General features: G+C 43.0%; 1 protein-coding gene across 1 annotated transcript in view; it reads left to right on the top strand.

Moving 5' to 3' along the window:
* The window catches only part of fam214a (family with sequence similarity 214 member A), a 38,616-nt gene that overhangs the window by 5,094 nt on the left and 9,026 nt on the right, over window positions 1–24,496 (top strand). The window contains exons 2-3 of the mRNA XM_034680206.1: window positions 22,038–22,223; window positions 22,597–22,793. Coding sequence (XP_034536097.1) covers window positions 22,038–22,223; window positions 22,597–22,793 — 383 coding nt within the window. The remainder of the gene's footprint in view (window positions 1–22,037; window positions 22,224–22,596; window positions 22,794–24,496) is intronic.

Below are 24,496 nucleotides of genomic sequence, written 5' to 3'. Positions count from 1 at the left end.
CTAAACGCTATACAATTGCCACCTAACATTAGATAGATGAAGAAGACGCCATTGAACAGCCAATCATGATGCAGGGTGAGAGGTAGACAGGGCTTAAAGACGTTTGGAGCAGAATGTAAACACAGCTGAATCAGCAACACGGAAATTCAGGATGTTGGTAAAAGAAGAGCACAGTGACAACTTCAGCTGTACATTTCTAACACATTAAATGTCCACCCTGACCGTAGTACAACTGAACACTGAATAACCGTGATACATTCACTGCACTTTGAGAAACAATGTTTCCTCGCCTGTAACCTTTAGAGAAGTGCACTACTCAAAACAATACTCTATGGACACAACACAACACTGGGAAGACACAAGGATAACTCTGAAACATAACCAGAAATCAAGGACATGATATTACAAAGAAAATACAAAACAAAAGTAACTAATGACATATATACTATATTGGGGGGAATCATTTGTCAACAGCATCTCAAACTGTAAATCAGTAAATTAAATACCAGGCATATAACTAAAACAAACGGAGCAAGGAAAATACAATCCAAAAAATAGGACCACTATCTCAATGAACAGGAAGTTAGAAAACTCGTTTTTTTATCTTTCTTGCAATCCTACTGGAGTTACATTTCTTTAGTGATGAGAAAAACGTCTTAAACTCATTTAAAAAGCAGCTAAAGGAGGGCTGATTATTTCTCCACTTAATACAATGAATATGATACCCAAAAGTACAACTATATTTATGGAGGTTTGGCAGGAAAAGTTTGGGTGAATTCAGGGTGAACAGAATCAGCCATTTGCATCCACACATGAAGCGCACATGGAAAATGCTGTGAAATTTGCATGTTTTGAAGGAGCTATGATAACATAATTTGAGTGTCGGACCACGTTAAAATGAATGATATCAGGTTGGTGACCAATCAAAATGAAGAGCTGCCCCTCAGTCATCGCTGTATAAACACAATTTTATAGAGATCTTCAAAGTGTTGTGCTCTCCAAAAACAGCCCCCAACAAAACAGAAGAATTTAGACATCAGATGGGCAGAGATTTCATGGACCATATCTTAGTGGCACTTTGTGAACCACGCTTTTGTTATAAAAGGAGAAGAGGAGCACTTCTGTTCTGCTCAGGGGCCTAACCAAAGTCATCTGACCCCCTTGTTTTTCTGTTAGCTGAGCTGTGAGTCAGGTTGGCGTGTGTGTGTGTGAGTGAGTGTGTATGCCGGTGTGAGGAGAGAGGTGAGTGTGTCAGAGAGCACACAACAGATTGCTATTGGCCTTAATAAGCGCTGTACGGTTAAACCATGTGGCTCAACTGACAGCTTTTACTGGTCCCATAAAGAGCGGCTGTGGAAAGCTCCGCCAGGACCTGTTTACACCAGTCAGAGAGAGAGAACAGTCCGTCACTCTTTCAGCTGTAGTGTGGTCAGGCTTGGTTTTATTTGTATCCTTTTCAGACGTAATTTAGTTTCAGTGTTGTTGTATCCACATGTAGAAGAATAAGTTTGATTCAAAACCACATCGGAATTGTTTACAGCTTCAGAATAGTCTGTTTTTACTCACTCATGGTCGTTTTTACAGCCAAGATCACTGATGTGACATTAGAAATAAAAAGGCGTTGCGTAAGATGGTGTTATGAGGTCATCTGGTGAAATAAATGAGCAAATACTGAAGAATGATGGCTCAGTGCCCCCTTCTTTTTGCTCTTAACCACAGCTCTCACCCTCTTTCAGACGCACATTAAACACACAGATGAGCTCAGAGCCGGAGCCGCACTCAGTCAGCGCTCTGCTCCTGCTCCCTGTATGATTATTTGGCGTGTTTGTTTGGAGGTTGTACTTCCTGTTTGGAGCCTTCAGTCCTTTTATAGAGGAGCTGAATAGAGTCCACCACCCACCCCCCACCCAGTGTACTCTCCACTGGCTGCCTTCTGCCGAGCCAAGCGCTCAGCCAGATTACAGCTGCCCTGAGATGTCCCAGCCACATGCCAGCGGATCAGAGAATATACACTCTCACTGACGAGAGGCCCGGATAACACAGAGCGACTAGCACTGTTGTCCTGAACAGCACCTGTTTGGTGCTGTGTTGTCTTTTCCACCTCCTCTTTCTCCTTAGGAATGATTTAACCAAGCGGCAACCTCCGGTCTCAAACTATGAAACCCATGTGGAAGTGTTATAAACTGAAATTCATCGAGAATCTGCTTGAGGCTCGCTGCAGAAACACCGGAAACCACATAGACACCAATTCAAAAAAGACGATATTTGCAGCATTAATAAACATGTTTACAGCCTGGTTCAAAAAACGGCTTGGCTCCACGTAGCTAATTTCTCTATCGGCACACACTGTACGGGGGTGAATTTTTTCTAACGCGACGGTTCAGAAGATATTAAGATTACAAGTTTTTGCCCAAATAAGGACATGACTGACTTGACTCCCGGACAGGAACACATAGCTGTTGGCTAGGAGGCTCAAACTCCGCCCCTTTACGTCACACTCTGCCTGGTTGAGTTCCACATTTCCAATATGGCTGCTGCCGTCGATTGGCTCAAAACAGCGCTCAGGAACAGATGGGTGACATCACGGATACTAGAGGTGTGAAAACATATCGATACTTTGACCTCCAATATGATATCGATATTGCAACTCTTAATATCGATATTTTTGTAAAAATAAAAATTCACATTTTAGCCAAGTTGGAACTAAAATACAACTTCAGTATTTTAAAAACAATAAAGTGGAAAAGTTGTTTTTAATCAAATAGTTTTTACTTAATTTGTCCTTTCGATTTTGAGTAATATTGTGTGATTTACATTTACACCATCCCTATTTTTTCTTGGTTAACTGTGTAGAATATCGCAAAATATCCTGATATTGTGATATATCGTGATACTATCGTATTGTGACCCAAGTATCGTGATGCGTATCGTATCGTGAGGTTCTTGGCAATACTCACCCCTAACGGATACCACGTCCATTATTTATACAGTCTATGGATGTGGCGTATATCAGGGGGCAGCCAGAACAGGTGCTCTGCGGTACTCCTCTCAGAAAGTTGAAGTCCTCTCCTCTTTCTTGATTGACTGATATTGTTTTTTACTCTAAATGTGGTTGGTGTTCGAACCTTTTCCCAAAATACATCCTACTTTTGTCTTTACTTTTCATATATGTGTGAAAATTGGAAACTTAGCGCAACAGAACCCAAACAATGAAAACTTTTAAACATATGTAAATAAATTACAAAGGTGCAATTGCTTTTTTCTCAAACCCTATTTCTCTTAACACATCCCCAATCTTGTAGAAGAAATTAATTGTATCAACTAGTCTAAATGTTTCGCCGTATCGCCTTTTCAATTCAACACCATTGCCATTTGCTGACCCAGCTGTACTGAACATGGATATTGGACTCCCCATTGTGCTGCGAGATTCAGAGCTGCCTTTCGCAATGAATACCAATACTGGTGAGGCATTCAGCTGTGAGTTACTGCCCTGGCCCCGAGAGTAATCAGCCTAAATCAATGCTGTTGTGACAGGTTTCACTGTAAGTAGCCTAGCGGTGCAGAGCCACTGCCTGGGATTGGACACCCAGTCCTCCCAGTCCAGCAATGCTCTTGTGTAATGCTGCAACTTTTTATTTAGCACAACGACCCTTTATCAGGACACGCACACAGATAAACTGATACTTTATAAGGATACTTGTACTCTGCATGCATTGGCTTAATGCTTAACATCACTTGAGTGATAGCGATACAGACATAAAAGTAGGTCTGCATATCAAGTACAGCAACTCAGATCACAGCTCGGTGTTAACAACCTGTGCAGACGCACTCAAATAAACCCTGTAGATTCAAAGCTGGGCTGGCTGAAGCTGAAAGGAGCAGCATGGGTCAGATTTCTATTGCCGGGGTGCCACTGAGCCAGTGATGTCATGGCTTATGTGTTTGTCATGTCCTCCCGCCCCCGTGGCTCCTCATAGCCAACCAGCAGCCGTCTCTGTAGGAACAGGAAGAGCCATCTGGACCTGGTGATTTCGGCTGGTAGGGGTGCTGTTGTGGTGAGGATGATATAATTGTGTTTTTATTTCCGGCTTACCGTCATTTTACATATTTGATATTTCCTTGCTTAAATATGTGTCTCTCTTCTTCAAGGTGCTCGTGAGTCTTAGAAAGGTCTGAATGAAGTAGCTTAAATGTAATAAAATCCTCGTGACCTCTGTGGTGCATCTTTCTATCCACTCTAGTTTTAATCCCTTATGTGGATTAAGTGGATCTACTGTAAATTATGTGGGAATAGTATGCCAGTCCTGGAAACCCCATGCTAAAGGAAACTCAAGCACCCATGCTTGAGCGTTACTACTTTTAAAATACTAGTTTTTCTATTTATAGCTTTTACATCACCTGTTATTTTTGTATCAGGAAGTAGAATGACAGCTGACATATGCAAAAACTCTGCAAGATTTTTCAGGAACACCTTGCAGAGGCTTTTTTGTCTCCCTCCGACCTTGTGGTGGACAAACTTTCCCATTCCTCGCTCCACTGGTCTTCTTCTACTTGTCCTATCTACCTCTCCACTCCTCTTTTCTTCTCTTGTCCTCTATAAGTCACATCACGTAGGCTTCAACTGCTGTTAACACCTCAACACTTCACACCTCTGCCACTATCTGCTGACGATATCTTTACAAAAAGGAGCATATTGGCAGAAATAGAGCACAGCTGAGTTTGTATCATGAACACGCAAAAGAGAGAGAAGGGGATTATAGAACCTGTTTTATTTTAAAGACATCTCTAAGTGCATGATTTGCATTCATTTCTCATATCTGGAATAGAGTAAAAGTAAGACTAGTGTTAAAGCTTTAAAGATGTTTTTGGGCTGTTGGGCTGCACTGCTTTAATTACAGTCCCAATGTCAAAATAGTCATGAAACTAGGGATGCACCAAAAATTTGGCCACAGAGCATGCACCCTAGTTGTCTGATATGTTCAATGAGATCCTTGATTGTAGGGAGGTTAGTACACAGTCATAGCCATAAATGCAATGGTAGGGGAGACCGGGTACAGTTGTAACATTTTTGACATTTCTGTCTATAACTTTGAGCTCTTTTAACCCAGTGTGTTCAAACTGCTATACAAACTAGCTGCAACTAAACTGAGCAAGTGCAGAGTGAATCAGGTGATTCCTAACTTGTTCCTGATTGGAGCAAGTGCGAGTGTTACAACTGACCCGTGTTACAACTGTCCCCAGTCTCCCTACTAATAAATGGCATAATAATTTCTTTCAGTGTTCCGGTGTTTCGTTGTTTTGGTTTTTGGTTTTTGGTTTTTGGTTTTTGGTTTTCGGCCTTGGACCTTGGTTTCCTCATTTTCAGTTTTCGGTTTCGGCCAAGAATTTTCCTTTTGGTGCATCCCGACATGAAACTGTGTAAAATGCTGATAAAAACAGAATTTTATGGTTTGCAAATCATTTAAACTTTTTATTTAATTGAAAATAGCACAAAAAACAACATATCAAATCTTGAAACATTGAATAATTGTAATGTTTTGTGATAAACATAAGCTCTTTTTAAATGTGATACCAGCAACCTGTTTCAAAAAGACTGGATAGGGACAAAGACTTGGACGGCAGAGCTTTTAAGAGCCCTCCATGAACAGGCCTCAGAGTATTTGACAGAGCTCATTCAACCATACTCATCTGCTCACTCCCTGAGGTCCAGCTCACTACACCTACTGTCCGTCCCACAGACACGCCTCTGGGTGATCGTGCTTTTGAGGCAATAGCACCAAACCTTTGGGACTCTCTGCCTACATCTTTATGTTCTACTGACTCAGTTGAGTCTTTCAAAAAACAGCTACTAACATTGACATGTTTAGACAGGCATATAGCCAATCATGCTCACCCAGGCTTATTGTGCTTATTTTTTGTACATTATTATTTTGTTGTTGGTCTCTCAGGACTTTTACGATGTCTCAGTGAGTCCGTCTTTTGTTTGTTTTTATTTCTGTGTATTGCATGCAAGTTGACGTAAATCCCCTTGTGACTTTGATTTGCAACAAGTGCTACATAAATGAGGTTTACTTAGATATGGAGGGACATCACAGAACAGGATTCTATGGAAATTGTCCAGAATTCAAAACAACATTTCCTGTAAAGTGCAAACGACAGAAAAAAAGAAACGATTTGTCAGATAAACAATGGTTGGGGGTTTTTTGCATCCTCTGAGAGTCTCCTTTGGTCTGATTGACTTCAGCTTTTAAGGTCTGTTACCAGACACCACTCAGAGTGATGTAAGGCAACACTTTAATCAGGTTCATATGCCAGACCGACACATAACACACACATCTCATCTCTTTCTGTGTTTCCATGCTGACACTGCTGCTGGGGTGTCATACAATCAGACAATGATAGAGGATGAAGAATGTAAATGTCTGATTACAGTTTGGAGTGAGAAGAAGATAAAAAGATTAGGGATGGGCATTTCAAGCCAAAATACTATTCGATAATCATTGGCAATCTTTTCGACGATTATTCGAATAATTCCCCCCCCACAAACACACACCTGTCCCATTAGGACGAGGTGCTGCTAGTAGCGGGCACTGACAGCGTCTCTCTCAATCTTTATGTCGGCGTTTCTGTGACGAGGCGTGTCGTGTATGTTTTTACAGCCATGCTCAGTCTCTGGAAATACATGTGTAGTAGTGTGAGATTCAGAAACCGAGAAAATCGCCGCGACTGTTGCTAATCTAATGTTTTCTTCTTATTTTGCTATTTAATGAAGTTAGAAGTCTTCTTCTTCTGTTTGATAACAGCTTGAAGATGCTCTATAGCCACCGTCTGGCGGGAATACCGTATTACAACCAGGCACCGTAAGAACGATGAAAATTTGTACTTTTAAAATGAGAAAATATTCAAAGTAACTCTTCAATTTTTACAAAGTGAACGAATACTCGAAAATCATTGCCCATCCCTAGAAAGATGTGTTGAGGAGGAAACTAGAGATAGACCGATTAATCAGGCGGCTCAGTGGCATTTTTTTACTTGGCGACGTTGCCCAATGCCTGTGCTCACGATGATGATATCAGCAAGTTCAACAATTTTGTTTCCCATTTATTATTATTTTTTAATTGTTCAAAAATCAATAGCAAAAAAATAGTATCAACATGGTGAAATCGGCGACATGTATCGACCATCAGCTGACCCACTCCCTTATTATCCACATCAGCCTCAGCCATTGAAAAAACACTATCGGTTCCCTCGCTAATCGGAAGCGTTCTTGCTTTCTTTCTTTGAAAATTTGTGAATTTTTTCAAAAGAAGAGAAATCTTATGCCAACAGATGCCTCCTTATCGATAATTGACCTTCCTTTAAGACAAACTACTCCTCTAAAGTAACAATCATTACACACACGCACTGCTCCCAGTCTGTGTTAACAGAGAGTACCTCAGGGGCTTCACGTGGAGGCGTTAAGCACATTGTTTATTAACAACTGCATGAGGTAAAGTTAATTGGAGACTTGTCACAAGTATCCTCTTTCCTTCTCTCCATTGTCTCATTGCTTCAAGGCTGACTATACTAAATCCCCTATCACCCCCAGCCTTGCTTCATCCTCACAACAAAGCAGCTGACAGTCAGTCTGTCCTGTTTAACTGGGTTAATGTTTCTCCTTTTCCCATGTACTCAGTTGATTTTTAGTGAGGTTTGTGTTTTGAATGCTGTTAATAAATGCTGACTGAACGTGGGGGGTACAGAGGCTGTCGCTTGGAGTTAAAAGCCCTGTCCTGAGTCCTGTTAACTACAATATAATAATAATTAAAGAGAAGCGCCCAAAAGAGGTGACAATAAAGACACTTTTTTTACAGCTGCACAAATAGAGGTGAAGATTATTTTCCCTAACTGAGTCAGGATTGTGATCTTGTTCTTCCTCGTTTGTCCTAGGTGGTTAATTCCAGTCACAAACCACCTCAAACTGCCTGTGCCACAACTGACACACTTTCCACGTGTGTGTGTGTGTGTGCACGTGTGCGTGTGGGACTTGGAGCTAGGCTGCTCGGGTTGCTCAATCCGGACTCCTCTTACTAGAAATTGGCATGGGCAGCAGAGGAGAGGTCAGAGGCCTGTACATTCAAGTCAAACAGGGTGGTTCTGGTTACAAAGAGAGGCTTGTCTGTCCTACTGCCCTAGTGTCCTGTAGCCACCATCAGCCAGCTTGCCGAAATGTAAACTGCTATAGTAAAGATTAAGTTTCAGATTTTGCCTTGAGGGGAAATAGGAATTGCTTGAGGAGACACCATACATGCATATAGTTTGATAAAGTTGCCAGTTCAGGAATATTTTATACTCAAGTGATTGTGCTCTTGATCATTCAGGGCCTATCCATTATCACAGTTTTTTCCACGGCAGTACCTGTTCCTGTTATCTCTACAAAACCAGTGTACTTCAGCTTTTTTAGAGCTCAGTGTCCTAAGAAGAAAAATGTCCACGGCTTCGGCTGTTTTTTGTCGGTGCACCTTCAGTGCTTTTAGTTAAAAATGATTTACCGTTTGGAACACTACCACGTTCATCAATGTCACATCTCTGTCTCCACCTATCAAAATCAAGAGTGGGTGGGACTTTGGATAGAAACTTTGGAGTCAGCCTGTACAGAGGAGAAACTACCCGTACTCATTTTTTTCAATGTATATTTCCAGGTCTAGAGCTACTGCTAAAGCTATGACACCATTTCTACCATTTTTGTTAAGTTTTCATAGTAAACTAACACTGAATGAAAGAGAATAGAGCATCTTGAAACAGTCACTACTGAGGGAAGCAGAACAACCTTCGTAACTTATCAACTTGGGATGTCCAGATCCTGATCCAAACTATCGGATCAGAGCCGACCTGGGCGCTTTTTAATTGATCCGTGATCGGCATTTGTCGCTCATAAACTAGTGGCAGCTGCCGTTCCCTATACCGGCATGGTGCTCCTAAACATGCAACGGTGTTTTGATCTCACTGTCACTTCAAATATTTATGTTCTCTGTCTCACAGCCTGATGCAGCAATTGTGAATAACGCAATGTCTCATGAGAGGTGCATGCAGAGCAGCCTCGGATTTATGTGTGCTGTAATGCATGAACACAAGCTTCGGGCATTTTGGGCCAACGATAATCAATCAATCAATCAATCTTTTTTTGTATAGCCCCAAATCACAACAAACATTATCCCAAGACACTTTTACAAATAGAGCAGGTCTAGACCATACTCTATTTTAAATTATTAACAAAGACCAAACACCAAGACAGGATAAGATCCAGTCCGCTCTGACTGACAGGACTTGATCTTATCTCATCTTAATCCACCAAGAGTATTGCACCTCGCAGTATTTGGCTAGTTACAGCGCAGAGGAAAAACGTCCTTTTAACAGGCAGAAACCTCGAGCAGAACCAGACTCATGTTAGACAGCCATCTGCCTCAACTGAATAATAAAATATGAATAACTTGTTAGCTTAACTAGAAGCTTTGATGCTAACTAACTAGGGTAATAGTTTAGTCATGCCTACTTTTCACAGTACCTGCATTCACAACAAGTCCCTTCTGTCTTTTTTCCCGACCATCATATTGTCGCCTCTTAAAGCTAGGGTTGGTAGCCACAGAAAACTAGCATGAATTTGAATGTAGCATTTCCTCAGGACTCCGTTTAACCCCTCCCTCCACTCCCCTCGGAGCTCTTCCAAAACGGCGCCCCCGTTCACATGCACGAGCGCCGCTGATTCGCTGGTATGATCGTGACTGATTGAAAACCGGTCCTCAGCACATCGTTTGTGTTTTGCACTACGTCAACTCATATCTCACTCAGCGGTAAGAAAACACCAAAACACTATCATAGTGAAAGTTAAAAACAAAAACAAACATTAAATGTATGCACAGGAGGCGGGCAGAACGGCAGGACGAGATTTGATTGGTTTCATAATTTGGCTCCTGATGGCAGGGATTGGTTGGTGTTTTCCAGGTTTACTCCGCCTGTAGATAGCAGCTTTTTTTTCGCTCTTTTTAAAGAACACTTTATGTATTGATTGCCATCGGGACATAACAATAATTTTAACCAGTATAAGAAAGTGTATCTAAATCTGACTACCAACCCCAGCTTTCATCTAAAGATGGATTACAACTGGCTTGAGCTTCATCAGACTGCATCACACTGGTGTAAAAAGTATGCCTGTTATACCTCGGCCTCCATCCAACAGGTAAAATGTTTGCATGCTGGGAGAGAAAGTGTTGCTTGTTTACATATAATATATTTCCCTTATCACTATGATAAAGTCAGACCTTTATGATGTGTTCATTGCAAATGCTTATAACACAATACAAATGAAGCAGCTATTTATTGTTCAGCCTTGCTAGGGCTAGGTCAGGCAAGACCTGCATTATTTTTATGGCTCTACAGGGTTTAGTTTTTCCCTCTTTGCCCACCTTGTCCTGTACTCACTCCACTCTGCGTTACATAACAGGCATTAGTTAGACAATGAGTCTGCAAAGGCCCTCTCTCGCTTGGATAACAGGGGCTTAGGGGTCCCAGCTACAGTATGTTCAAGTCAGGTCAGAAAGGGTAAAGCAAACCATAGCTGCTTTTGGATAATGTTTTTTCTGGCATCTCAGGAAGTATGACAAAGTAAATGTTACGGCATACACAATGACTGCCTTATTGTTTACACAGTGTCTGTATCCTTACTCTAACAGGAACCTTCATAGCAAATGTCTTTATCAGAGTCACTCTTTTTGGCATTTACTCAGCCTAATGCATCTACATCTGGAAGCAGTCCAACGCTACAAGGCTCCTTCTTTTGGCCATCGAGTGACTCATCTGAATAATGATGGCTTTTAAGTACCCTGCTCTTGGACTTCAGTCGCTATGGTTGTCAAAGATGAAGAGCGCATACTGAATATCATTATGGTCAGTTTCTGGCAGAGAGAGCACGCAGGTTTTCTTTTGATTTCAAGGCTTTGGTAGCTCGCTGATTTATTTATTTTCTTCCCAATCTCGTCTGGTTAAAGGTGTGCTTCTCTCTCCAGATCAGCCGGCTCAGCATGTGGTGGCAATAAAACCCTGCAGACTCTTGGCACCCTTTCAACGCTTGTTACCTAACCATGATAGGCTGCCATTGTTAGCAGTAATTTCTTCATTCAGAGCTGATTTAATACTGTAGGATGTGGATTTGTTTGCATGAGCTCAGCAGAAGGTAACTGCAGTAGGTTTGGATGTAAAGTACATGGCCTACGGATATTAAATGTAGAGCAAGACTTCTAAATATCACTTTTTGCTTTCTAAACAATACAAATTTGTCTTGTGCAGCTTCACTTGCCAGTGCTGTGATTCTCAAACAGATATGTGTATGGAAAAGAAAGACAAAAGTCCTAACCAAGTGAAAGAAACACTAAAGGTGCATTTCGACCAAGAGTTCCGGGGTCTTTATAAGCCCCCAGAACTACTTTCCCTGAAACTAAAAGGTTCCTGTGCCCCCATTGTTGTCTGCTTTTCGACTGCGGGCTGAAGTCCCGGGTAGATTGTGCAAATCAGGCCAGTGACGTATGGAGAAAAAAATGTATATTCCATAATATTTTGAAAACTTAATAAAAAGCTAAACTATTATGCATTTCCAGGAACTCCCAACTGTGTAAACTCCACAAACACTGTTACGTTCAACCAAAAGTACCAGGACCTTTGAAAAGTACTACCCCCCTAAGCAGGGTCTTTTCAGGGGGGAGATGAACTACACCTGAACTAAATTTAGACCCTGGTTCCTCTGGTCGAAACGCATGAAGTTCCAGAGTAAAGTTCCTGCGGTCGAAAAAACGCCTTTAACTCAGTAAGAGAGCTTTAAATTACTCTCTCCACGTCAGCTGAGACCGGTTTTGTCCGTCAAGGCCTCATGCCCCATGCTGTAAAGTTTTTTCCAGTGTCTCAGAGCTTGTTTATCAAGTGACTTCACTAGTATGCTAGTTCTAAACAACAGCCTTGTTCATGCCCGACAATGACGGATGTGAGCGAAAGGGCAAGGTGGTGTGTCAGTCTGGGTCGAGTGTGTTAGTTTGTTTGTTAGCAGTGGGAGAATAATGGCAGCTGAGTTCACAGGACACAAGGAGGATTCTCCTCAACTGGAACAGTGCTAACGCCTCTTGGCCAATCAGGGCCTGTTGCTATGTGTGCTGTGAATCTGCCCCTTTGTGTTGCAGAGTGGGAGAGAGGGACACACACTTGTGGGGGGATCCGAAGTCCAAAGTTTTAAAGACATGATTGTTTATCAAGAGGGAGAAAGTAGAAAAGTTTTGAAGTAAGGCAAACTTTCACGCAAGATCAGAAAGTGTGACTGTAACTCAAATTTTTTGTCAAAGAAGTAGTAAGAAAAAGTTTTTCTTATTGTTTTGAAAAATATACGTCTGTGGTGTTTCAAAATATCTGGGTCAGCCATGCTGTTAGCAGTTCTCGTGTTTAGCTTCAACAAATCAAACCCCATCTGAATCAGCTCTTCAACATGTCACTGTTCTTGGCAGACTTGGTGTGTATTTTCATGTTGTAACACAAGGCAGACAAAAACAGGAAAGGTGAGCTGGCACTGACCTGTGCTTCATGTTATAAAACACTGTGGATGGAAACAGCTGACCCCATTATTAAAAGTACAAATGAGCATTTCTCTTCTAAAACTAGAGTGTCTTAAACGCTCGGAGAAGAAGACAGACTCATCTCAGAGAACTGAAGTGGTACATTACAGACAAGCAAGACAATCATATGGGTTCACGTCACACTCAGACTCAGACTGGGGAGACGGAGAGATGACTATCTTGCAAAATCTCTTCTGATGTAAAGTCTCAAAAAGGGAAAGTAGCTTCGGCTTTTACAAGACAGTTTTTCACAATTGAGCCTCCACAGGTGCAAAGATATTTGCTATAGAATCTTAGAAATCTGTTATTTTGACAGTATACCCCAACATCGGGTCTGCTACAGTCCGCCTCTGTGCTCTCTTATCCGTCAACATTTACCGGTTGCATTTCGGGACGCAGCACGGAGCCGGACCGCCGGACAGCTGGAGTCATGTGACCAAGGTTTTCCTGCGGTTATCACAGAATCAAGGATTATCCGACTCCTCTCCTTATCCATGTTGTCTTTATTGGCCTCTCAAAACCTCTGACTTGTTGACTCCGGGCCTGGCTTCACTCATCATGATGGTTTGTTGCTGTAGTTAAGTGAAAAACGATCTGGTGATAACACAGAGTCTTTTGAAAATTAACCGGATGTTTTTATTTTGTTTTGGTGCCTGACTTCCTGTCCTGCTCAATCTGCTCTGTTGAGAGGATGCGTCAGGCTCATAGACTGTATAAAATATGGACGTAATATCTGATACGTCACCCATCTGTTTCTGAAGCGCTGTTTTGAGGCCAATCGTCTGCGGCAGCCATAATGTTGCTGTTGAGCGATTGTGACGTAAAGAGGCGGGCTTTGAGCCTCCTACCCAACAGCTACAGTGTTCCCGCATGTCAGTCAAGTCAGCTGTTCCCCTAATTGGAAGACTTGTAATCTCAATATCTTCGAAATTGCCCCATAGAAAAAAAACTCACCCCCTGTACAGTGTGTGCCGATCGAGAAATGAGCTATCCAGACTACACTCGTCTTTTGTACCAGGCTGTAAACATGTTTATTTCTGCTGTAAAGATCGGCTTTTTCGAATTGGTGTGTATGTGGTTTCCGGTACTTCCAGAGCCAGCCTCAAGCGGATCCTCGATGAACTGCAGTTTTTAGCACTTCTGCTTTGGACTCATATTTTTAGACTGGAGGTTGCCGCTTGGTCGTGCTCCAGCATCCAGCAAAAATGGAAGTCTTGCTTCTCTGATCTGGAGGGCTCCGGCCTGCCGGATCAGAGACGCAGCTGGAACGCAACAGAGCGGATCCAGTGGAAGTTAACACGTCAGATCTGGTGCTGTGACAGATTGGAGACAGACCCGACACAGATCTGGAAGAATTTGTCCGCAACTCTGAAGTTCTTATAGTAGCTCTTGTCTAACTCAGGTGTTGTGATCAATAATAACAAGTTCTTATCTTTAAAGGGACACCATCTGCCAGCTAATAGTATATCAGCTCTTCTCAATTAACATACATTCAGTTGTCAAACCTGCAAACGCTACTTGAGCTACATGTTCTCAACATGGGAAGATGAGTTCACAGTCAGCATGAAGTCATCACAGCTAAACAGCTGATTACAAAAATAGACACCACTCTTCTCCTTGGCCTGTGGTCAGAGAAAGCTTTCTGACCATTAATTTTTTCGGCACCATTAGGAGGGACATTAAGAGACTGTGGAAAAAAAGTGTTGGCTCACCTCAGAGCTGCTAGAATGAAGAATTAAACACCATGACACTGCACACCAGGACTGAATCTCAGCAGGAAATCTGGTTAGCACAAGCGCTATTATTATACCAAAAAACAGGTGTGTTCTGGGTATTTGTAGGTACCACGTTACTTGTTTTAATTCTGTGTGCTGAGATTCAAGTACAGACAGCTTTGCTTACTAACAAAATGCCTCACAGAAACTCTTTAATGAGTGTTATGTAATCATAACAGGTCTTGAGTAGCAGACGAAGGTATGTCAGTGAAGACTCAGAAGGTTATGGAGTTGGCTGCATTGTAGATTTTGTTATCTGATGCTTTACACACACACACACACACACACACACATACACACACACACACACACACACACACACACACACACACACACACACACACACACACACACACACACACAGATGGATTCAGTGCATACGGTACATACTGAGACTGGAGTCTGCTTGCTCTCATGTAGCTTCTCTTCAGGCCTGTTCTACAGCATGTTTGGTATCACACCCTTGTTGTGAGGCGCGCATAGACGAGGAGAAATGGTGAAGAAATCAAAGAAAAAACATGAAGCAGTTTTTATCTGTTGGATGAAAAGAGAGGAGATGCAGTTCAGTCGGTGTTGCAGTCCAGCTGGTCTCCAAATATAGTCGGTCAGACTGCAGAACTGGCGGTGGAACAGAAAAAGACAGAGTTGCAAACAATTCCCAGAGTGGTGAAATGCAGTATCAGGAGCTGCTGACACTTCAAATCTGCCACCTGCTTTGCTACCAGTGCATTTGAATACTTTGAAACTCTCAGTGTGCTCTCGTCCTCTGGGGATATCCACATAGTGGACATCCTGGTCCTGGCAGCCTTAAAAAGCCCAGCCCAGTGGTTTGGATTTTAGGGGAGTCCCTTTGTTATACAAAACCCGCTGAGTCGCCTGTGCTGTGCTATGAAAAGAAGGGTTACTCATACATTAAAATTGTAGCGCTCTCTACTAAATGTCGCTCATTGAAAGCAGCTCAGAACTGCAGATGTGTCAGGGTTTATGCTTAAGTTGTTGCTGTTGGAACTCTCCTAGCAGCCTTGCAATTATTTTTATCTCTCCATACTGTGTGACTTCAGGCATTCACTGCATTAGTCTTTTGTGACAGTGTTTGTTAGCACCCATGTTGAAAAGTCATCATACAGTTGAATGGAGAAACCAGCGCTTTGAAATCACATAGGGAGAGAAAAACTGAAAATGAGGGCAACAAAATTGTGCCTATATTTATCTCATCTGTGCTGAAGTAAGGAGATTTAGCATGGAGGAACTGTCTGTGTAGTCTCCTATTTTGCCTCTGTATCATTTTAGAAGTGCGGCTGTTTGTATGTGCATGTGCGTGTGGGTGTTTGGACTGCACATTTGTTGAGAAAATAAACATATTTCTTTTGTTATTCAAGCAGCTTGAAGAATTGGTCGTTACTCGTGTAGAACTTTGTCTGTTTCACCGACAAACAACACGCAACATGACTGTCTTTTTTTAGCACAAGCACAACAGAGCTGGTGTTAAATTTAGATTTGCTTCTCAGCCTACCTACATTGCGGCACGTTTAGTCTCTTCCAGTTTGACTGCAAGTTAAGGAAAAACGAGATGCCACAATTTGTTTGACGCAGCTGAGATTCCTGTGAATGTAAATGTCAGAGAATTTTGCATATTATTGAACTATTTTACATTACAGATTTGATGTTCCATACATGCACTCGGACCAGATTACATATGAATATAAATGCATGTTTGAAGGTCAGAGTATTACGACATCACGGTTTTCTTGATGCATTTATTTTACACATTTTTAGTGCAGGGTGGTGAATAAAAGGAGGGAGTGGTGCAACAAAGCTTTCACTTTGGCTTGTTTCCCATCATCCCTCCATCTGCTGCTGTACCTGATCAGAATGAGGAGTCAGCACACAGTAAGGTTGAACCTGTACCATTTGGTTCTTTTCAGAGGAAGTTAAACATCATTGTGTGCTAAGTCGACACACCTCAGTGAGCTCAGCAGACCGTCTCTGCTGCACTGAAGCTGCAGTGGAACGTCTTAAACACACAGCCTCCCGACAGGCTGCTTATCTACAGGCTTCAGGTCTTAGAGGAAACACCTTTGAAAACAAGAGCATCCCCGAAATGTACAAAATCCTCTGGTGTTTCTTCAGCTCTGTTTTTATCATGAAGAAATTGTTCAGACCTCTGAACACTTTTTTATTATTAATTATTCATCCTGAGAAAATTGATTCAGTCCCACTGGGACAGTTAGGGGCTTTATCATCTCGCTCAGGAACCGCAACAGCAGCGGTAGACAGACGCTTTCAAAGCCAGTCTCAAAACGTTAACTGGGACGAGTTCACTCCCCAAGACATTCTAGAAACTGTTTCACTTGGTAGATGTTTAAGTCAATGGGGGAATATTGGACTTTGAAATTATGTAAAACACCTTTAGTTTGTGTTTCTGTGTTGTTGCCCTGTCTGCCTGATTACACTGATTCTTGTATAAAAAGAAATAATTAATTTCACATTAAAGATGTATTCATCTCACTTCAAGCACAAGGTTTCTATAAGAAGTATTAAGAAGGATCTGTTCAGTTTTACAGTAAAAGAGATTGAAATAGACATTCAGAGGGGGGCAGGTGGCCTAGCAGTTTAAGCGCCCCTCATACAGAGGTTAAAGTCCTCGTCGCAGAGGTCAGCGGTTCGGCTCCCGGCTGTGACCATTTGCTGCATGTCTTCCCTCACCCTCAACTCCCCACATTCCCTGTCGCTCTTCAGCTGCCCTATCAAATAAAGGCAAAACAGCCCAAAAATATAACTTAAAGATGCACTATGTACAGATATATTCACCACAGTCTGCCAGATAAGCCCCTCACTGCCTCGGTATGACTCTGTTCATGACTATTAAAAGAACAGTAATAACTTGCAGTTTGATAACAGACTGAATGTGTTGTGACATTTAATAAGCTCAGATTTGACATCAACTCAGCTGATGCAAATGCCACTAAATTCCTTTTTTGGTTTCTTCAAGATTTTGAACTTTTGCGTGAAATCAGCCTTACAGACAGTTAACTGGAAACATCACTTTTATGACTTCCTGTCTGTCTTTTCAACTCACTGTGCATGTTTGCTATCTGCCCTTTAAACCACTCCGTCTGTCTCTTCCAATATCTGTGCAGACCTTCTGCTTCTCTCCCTCTGAAGTACGCTCAGCTCTCCCTGACTGCTGCCCTGCAGTCTATTATCTCATATTATCTTTTCATAACCAGTCAACCTGTTATAGGTGAGCTCATCGCTGTTGTGTCTTTGATCTGTGAGCCTTTCTCTGTCTCATCTGCCACTGGCTTTTGTCTCCCGGCGCAGATGTATCACTAATGAGGAAAGAGCGAGACTCTAATGCCTTCTGTGTTTCATTTAAATGAAACATGGTCATAAACAAATGACACACATAGAGAGAGAGCAGGCTCTGGCTGTGCAGAGGACGGGAGTGGTTTTTTCACCATATGGGTACTTGCACTGCATTTAAATTAGCTGTGAGTGTATGTGTGTGAATGAGTGCAGAGAGCAGAGCGGCTTTGCTTTAGAAAGAGGGACAACCAGGCAGTGACTGTGTGTCCACAGTGTACAGATTAATGGCCGGGTTTATCTGAATGTCTGCGTGTCTGTCTCTAACTCTGTGTCTCTCTTCCCATCTGTCTCTCTGGTTAAACAAACTCAGAACGCCGCACAAACAGAAAGCAACATGTTCTCAGATTAAAGGTTTTAATTTGCGTTTGGAAACCTAATCATCACAAGCCATCATCCTTTCAACCAGGCACTGACATGTTTTATTTCCCTCTTAGGTAATGATGAATCACACCAAAGTGTGTAAGTGTGTACCGTGGTGTACTGTGAACACTGTCGAGGCTGACCCCTCCGCTCTTGTCCTGGAGGCCTTTTTCCATCCCACATGACTCTTTACTGATCTGTTGTTCTGAGGACACAGAGACAGCTGAGAGGTGTGTGCGCCTCAGAGCATGTGTGTGTGTTTGTGTTTGCGTATACAAGCAGAACCAACCAATCGGTAGGCGGGACTCCAGCTGCACTTGGTGGCAAGCAGTCACAGGTCTAATAATAAGATGCCAGAATCTAAATCCAACCTGTTACATAATTCACATCACACGTTATCGGTCGATGGAGCAGAGGTCACACGCGCGTGGAAAGGAGAGAAGATCAGCGTTGTATTTTGCGTTACATGTTTGGTTCTGTCAGGTGCAGGATGTTTCTGCAAAGCTTCGTATTATTGAACCAGTGGACCTAAACCTGGCTGTGTTTTCCTGCTCGAAACGTTTTCTGTTTGCATTTCTCCAGCAGTGCGAGTAGTTGCTATGGTACTTCGCACAGCTGAATGCAAGAGGGAGCAGAGAAGTTTACACACCAGGTTGAAAAAAAGACAATAAATTGGATTGTGTAAACACGGCAGGAGAAGGGGAAGAACACATCTTATAGAAATGATAGTAATAAATTCAAGGAGAACAAATATTGTTGATCAGAGTCCACCGCTCTCAGAGATGGAGAAATGAATTGGTCACAGTGTAGTGGGGAAGAGCGGGGGAGGAGGAGGAGGAGGGGGAGGAGGAGGGGAGGGGCGCAAACGACAGGATTGAACACTGAACCCAGCTTGTAATGCGCAATTGGTTAACAGATTATTTCAGAAATTTCCCAAAACTGAAACAAAACCTCATCATTCATTTGAACTCAAATGTCACAATGCAGTGTTTTGTTTTGATTATTAATGATGCTGAAGAAAAACAAACTAATTAGATCTCAGGTTTTCATAACAGCATCTGGATGTTGAACATGGCTCTCTCTTTTCGTGTCCATGTTTCCCACAGCCCGTGCACTGCCGTGCATTCTGATCACCTCCCAGCTTTAACTAAGGCTGTGTTTCTATGCGTGTGTGTGTGTGTGTGTGTGTGTGTGTGCATGTGTGTGTGTGTGTAGGCTTCATAGGAATGCTCTATTCAGGCACGACGCCCTAAAGAATGACAGCTCTCGTCTATGCACATGGAGGCTGCTGGGCCCCTTAACCAAATCCACCATCACTAGTCCTTTGTCCTTGCACTGCACGTGTGTGTGTGCATGTGTATGTGCTTGTGTGTGTGTGTGTCTTTCTTTGCATGTTTTCAGTGCTTTCATACATGTTTTTCTTGTATGTGTTTAAGGGGTGTGTGTATGTGTTCCTGGCTCTGCCTTTCCTAGAAAGCAGCAATCTGACACCCTGTGTGCACACATGATTGTGCCTATGTCTGTATGCGTTATTGTGTGTGTGTCAGTGTGTATGTGTGTTTGTGTGTGTGTGTGTGTGTGTGTGTGTGTGTGTGTGTGTGTGTGTGTGTGTGTGTGTGTGTGTGTGTGTGTGTGTGTGTGTGTGTATGTGTGTGTGTGTGTGTGTGTGTGTGTGTGTGTGTGTGTGTGAGAGAGAGAATATGTGTGTTGAAGAGGGGGGTTTGTGTAACCCACCCCTTCTCTGAGGCTGTTTTGTTTAGCTCCGTTTATCTCTGTCCTACCTCCCTCCCTTCATCCCTCCATGTTTTCTATCTCATCTGTCCCTCGCTTCCTTCACGGAGCATCACCTTTAACCTAAATCCTTTAAGAGGACCAGAATCTGGAGCCTTGCCCTCTCTGGTCTGATCATGACAGACAGGCGTATTTCAAACCAACCTTCATGATGACGAGCTAGTCACCCTAATCATATATTTCTACTCATGTTCCGTCTCTTTGTTGAAACCCCTCGTTTGAAGCCCAAACGAATGTTGCCTCTCCCTCTCTCTCTCTCTCTCTCTCTCTCTCTCTCTCTCTCTCTCTCTCTCTCTTCATTCACCCTACACTTATTCAGCCTACAGCTGGCTAACAGACCCCCACTCTCCCTCCTCTACCTCCCTCCCTCCCTCCCCTCCTCATGTTTTGTGTTGGACTGCGCCTCTCTCCACGTGCAGCAGCAGCTCAAATGCGTGTAGGAGGAGTTCCCCGAGAGGAATGTGCGTGACTGGCTGGCTGGCTGGCTGACTGCAATACGTACATTGCGCACACGCACGCACACACGCACACACACACACACACACACACACACACACACACACACACACACACACACACACACACACACACACACACACACACACACACACACACACACACAGCAGCAGCAGCTCATAGCTCACGCTTCTGCAGAGCCAGCTGAGAGGGACTCTGTTCTATCCAGCCTGGCTCTGGTGGGAGGAGGACAGGCTCTATGTATATGTGTGTGTTTTTATTATTTTACTTCTAGCCTTATGGGGACATGACATTTTGTAAAAGGATGAAAACATTAAATAAATCTACAAATTGTGACCTCATTTTGTTTAGACTATTATTAGAATAGCAGCAGCAGCTGGAGAAGTGTTAGAGACTGTGAAGCAGGCAGCTTCTTCTCCATGTCGTGTCTCTGCCTGCGTGCTGTTACAGAAAGAAAGCTGTGATTCTCCGAGCTGCTGTGTATCAGCTGACCTCCTGCGGGATTCTGGGAGTTTTCTCTGGAGGAGTACAAGAGCTTGAGAGCTAAGAAGGGCTCTTCAACCTTCTGCTAAAAATACTGCTGCTTTACATTTAAGCTTCAATTACAACACAAACAGAGCAGGACTTTGTTAATTTTGTTTTGGCAGGAGACAACCACGAGACACAGACTCCTGGAATGAATAGCATCTGAATACGTGGCCTGTCACATGAAGAGCGCCCACCTTCACCCTTGTTAAATCTGCTTTAAATATGTTTCAGCAGGAGCTACAAGATTTCTTTGTCATAGTCTCTCCTTCGTCAGAGTTAATTTGAAAAGTGCTGATCAAGAAGAGAATAACCTTTTCTAAATTGTTGAAGCTTGATTCAGACTTCTGTCCTGCCAAGTCCTGGTCCCCAAACCAGCCCAACCCAACTCCACCCTGGCAAAATTAGTGGAACAAAGGGTGATGCAGTCTAGCTCTGCTATTTCTGCCCGATACTGCCCTTGTGTTCAGCCCGAGTTTTTGTTTGTAAGTGACTGAAAATGACGTCACTGTCATTATTGCCTATTCTTATATGTGTGTGTTTATGTGTACTGTACAAGGAGAGAGAGAGAGAGAGAGAGAGAGAGAGAGAGAGAGAGGAGAGAGAGAGAGAGAGAGAGAGGAGAGAGAGAGAGAGAGAGAGGAGAGAGAGAGAGAGAGAGAGAGAGAGAGAGAGAGAGAGAGAGAGAGAGAGAGAGAGAGAGAGAGAGAGGAGAGAGAGAGAGAGAGAGAGGAGAGAGAGAGAGAGAGAGAGAGAGAGAGAGCGCTTCACCCTCAGTGAAGATCTAAATATACTCCTTTGAAGCGGCCAAGCTGGAAAAGTTGTGTCATCTCCTGCCTTCCCCCACACCCCTTCTCTAAACAAGTCTTTCCAGCCAAAGTTAAATAGTAATTTCCACCTGAGTAGAAGCGTAAACAAAGACATGTGCTTGTCACGTCACTTCAGGTGTCTTTCTGGTTACTTTATCTTTTGATTGCCCAGAACTGTCACTGGACGGAGAGAATAGTATTTACCTGCCAGCTACCTCTTAAGTTGTCTCCGCTTTCTGTTTGGATGTCTAATGATTTGAAAAGACCCGCTGACTGACCCTCTGTTTCTCTGCCTCGTCTAGATGCATCGGAGGAGTTTTTTCGAGTACGATGCGGAGGAGTTCCTGGTGTTCCTGACCCTGCTCATCACAGAGGGACGGACCCCAGAGTATTCTGTGAAGGGCAGAACCGAGGGGCTGCACTGTCCACCGGCCCAGTCGGCCATGCCGCCTCTTCACAAGCATGAGTGCAGCGACAAACTGCCCCAGGTAGCACACGTGCGCACACACAGACACATCTGTGCACACAGCCTGTCGTGTCTTCTCTGGATGTTTGAACAGAAATGCCTCTGTTCTCTTTTTGTTACAAGAGGATGTTGTCGCTCTATGTGCGTCATCCAAGTAATAAGCGTTCAGTCAGGCCTTCTTATCAAATACAACTTATAATATTATTAATAGAGATGTTAGTGATTACCACGCTCTGTTATTTCACAACTCAAAAATATATGATGTGAAAATGAAGCCCTAGTGAGGCTCTTTCTGGGTCCCATCTGCTTCCCCCTTAAATATCAACATCCCAGTGTTGACATTCACTAACGAGCGCTAACCCTTCAACTTTGTCTGTGGCTGCACGTGTGTCCAGTGTCGGCAGGCGAGGCGAACCCGCTCCGAAGTGATCCTGCTTTGGAGGAACAGTATCCCCATCATGATTGAGGTTATGCTCCTGCCGGACTGTTGCTATGGTGATGAGTGCCCCCCGAGTGACCCCATCAGCGACCCGGTCATCAAACAAGATGCTCTGCTGCTTGAGAGGTGGACCCTGCAGCCAGTCCCGAGACAGTAAGTCACATGCAAACAAGGGGGAAAACACACACACACACACACACACACACACACACACACACACACACACACACACACACGTAGATTACTTGAACTCCTGGAACGCAGTAAAAAATGCGAAGAGTGCTGCTCCCCCTTCTTGGTTAAAGTCAGTAGTTCCTGAAGGAAATAAATTATTTTTAACATTCAATTCAATTCAAACCTTTATTTATCCTCTCAAGGACATTGAGGTTTCTCTCATTTCCTTTTTATTAAAGATATATTTTGGGGCATTTTGGTTTGTAATGGCTAGGACAGCTGAAGAGAGAGAAATGTGGGGAGTAGAGAGTGTGGGAAGACGTGCAGTAAATGGTCGACCGGTCAGGAGTCGAACCAGCAACCTCAATACACATCTGTGATTCACTTGATTTCTCTTTCTTTACTTTGTTCTACCTTTTTTGTATGTGTGTGTACTTTTCGAAAGAAGAAGCTGTGATTCACTTGATTTTGCAGCTTGTAACAGTAGTCTTCTCTCAGCCCACCGCAAATGCGTCTCTCCCGGTGTTACGGTTTTAAGAGTGACCCTGTAAAGTGGAGACCTTTTAGCTGAACATGTCAGTATTTTTGGAGTTTACACAGCAGTTGAAACACAGAGGAATTTTTAAGATTCAATACCCTCATCAGATATTTAATGATCGTCTAAAGAGGTTCATGAGGAAAGCATCCGGCTGAAAGTCGGCAGTTAACAGGGTCGCGGTTTAAACCAAAACACCGGCGATCTCTGCCACGGCTTTTTGAGTTAAAAGGATTTTATAGCCGTGTTGAAACGTCTTTGCTACTCAAGCTTATCTCCTACATGTGTTTAGACCTCTAGGCCACCAGCGCCCCTGGTTTCCCTCATTTCCAATGTCATCAAGATCACAGACACATCGGAAACAACAAACAAACAAAGACACATAATCATTCACAAAACAATAGATTAATTAAAACCGATACAATTGGAGACACAGTGGTCAGAGATCAAAGTCTTAAACCCTGCAAAAGAGGGAAAAGATACTGTATCATCTTTAGAGTCTGTTGGAGGGTATTGAGTTTGAGGCATTTATGAATCCTTGCTGCTTTCTCCCATCATAGATAGCTGCCTTTGTCTAGTAATGCTAACATATGCTCCTTACTTTGAGCTAAGTCAGAATAAATAAAGTGCAGCAAGAGAAACATGAACAGAGGTAAACAAACAAAAAGATCTTTCTATAAACTGTGCCTGTAGACGTGTGTTAAAGTGAGCACGTGTTAGATCATACAGGTCTAACCAGCAGGTTCATTGCACAGAGACTGAGCATTGGCTGTAACAGTTGTTGCAACTGCTGCACTTTTTTTTTTAGTTTTTCTTGTGCAGGAGTTTATCCAGATCCAGAGCCAGATAAGTGAGGACTAAAAGGATCTATAAAATGAAGAAATATAGGAACTAAAAAGACATAATTACAAGACAAATCCCACTCAAAGACTTGGCACACATAGGGTTAATTAGCCTCACAAGTTGGCCCACTTTCCCACTGGCACACGCAACAACAGGGGACACTGTGTTGGAAAACACACACACACACACACACACACACACACACACACACACACACACACACACACACACACACACACACACACACACACACACACACACACACACACATATCCTTGAACTGTTTTCTCATTAACCCGGCACA

This window comes from Notolabrus celidotus, chromosome 3 (genome assembly GCF_009762535.1).
Source record: "Notolabrus celidotus isolate fNotCel1 chromosome 3, fNotCel1.pri, whole genome shotgun sequence".
NCBI lineage: Eukaryota > Metazoa > Chordata > Actinopteri > Labriformes > Labridae > Notolabrus > Notolabrus celidotus.
This window is presented reverse-complemented; position numbering and strand designations above follow the sequence as displayed.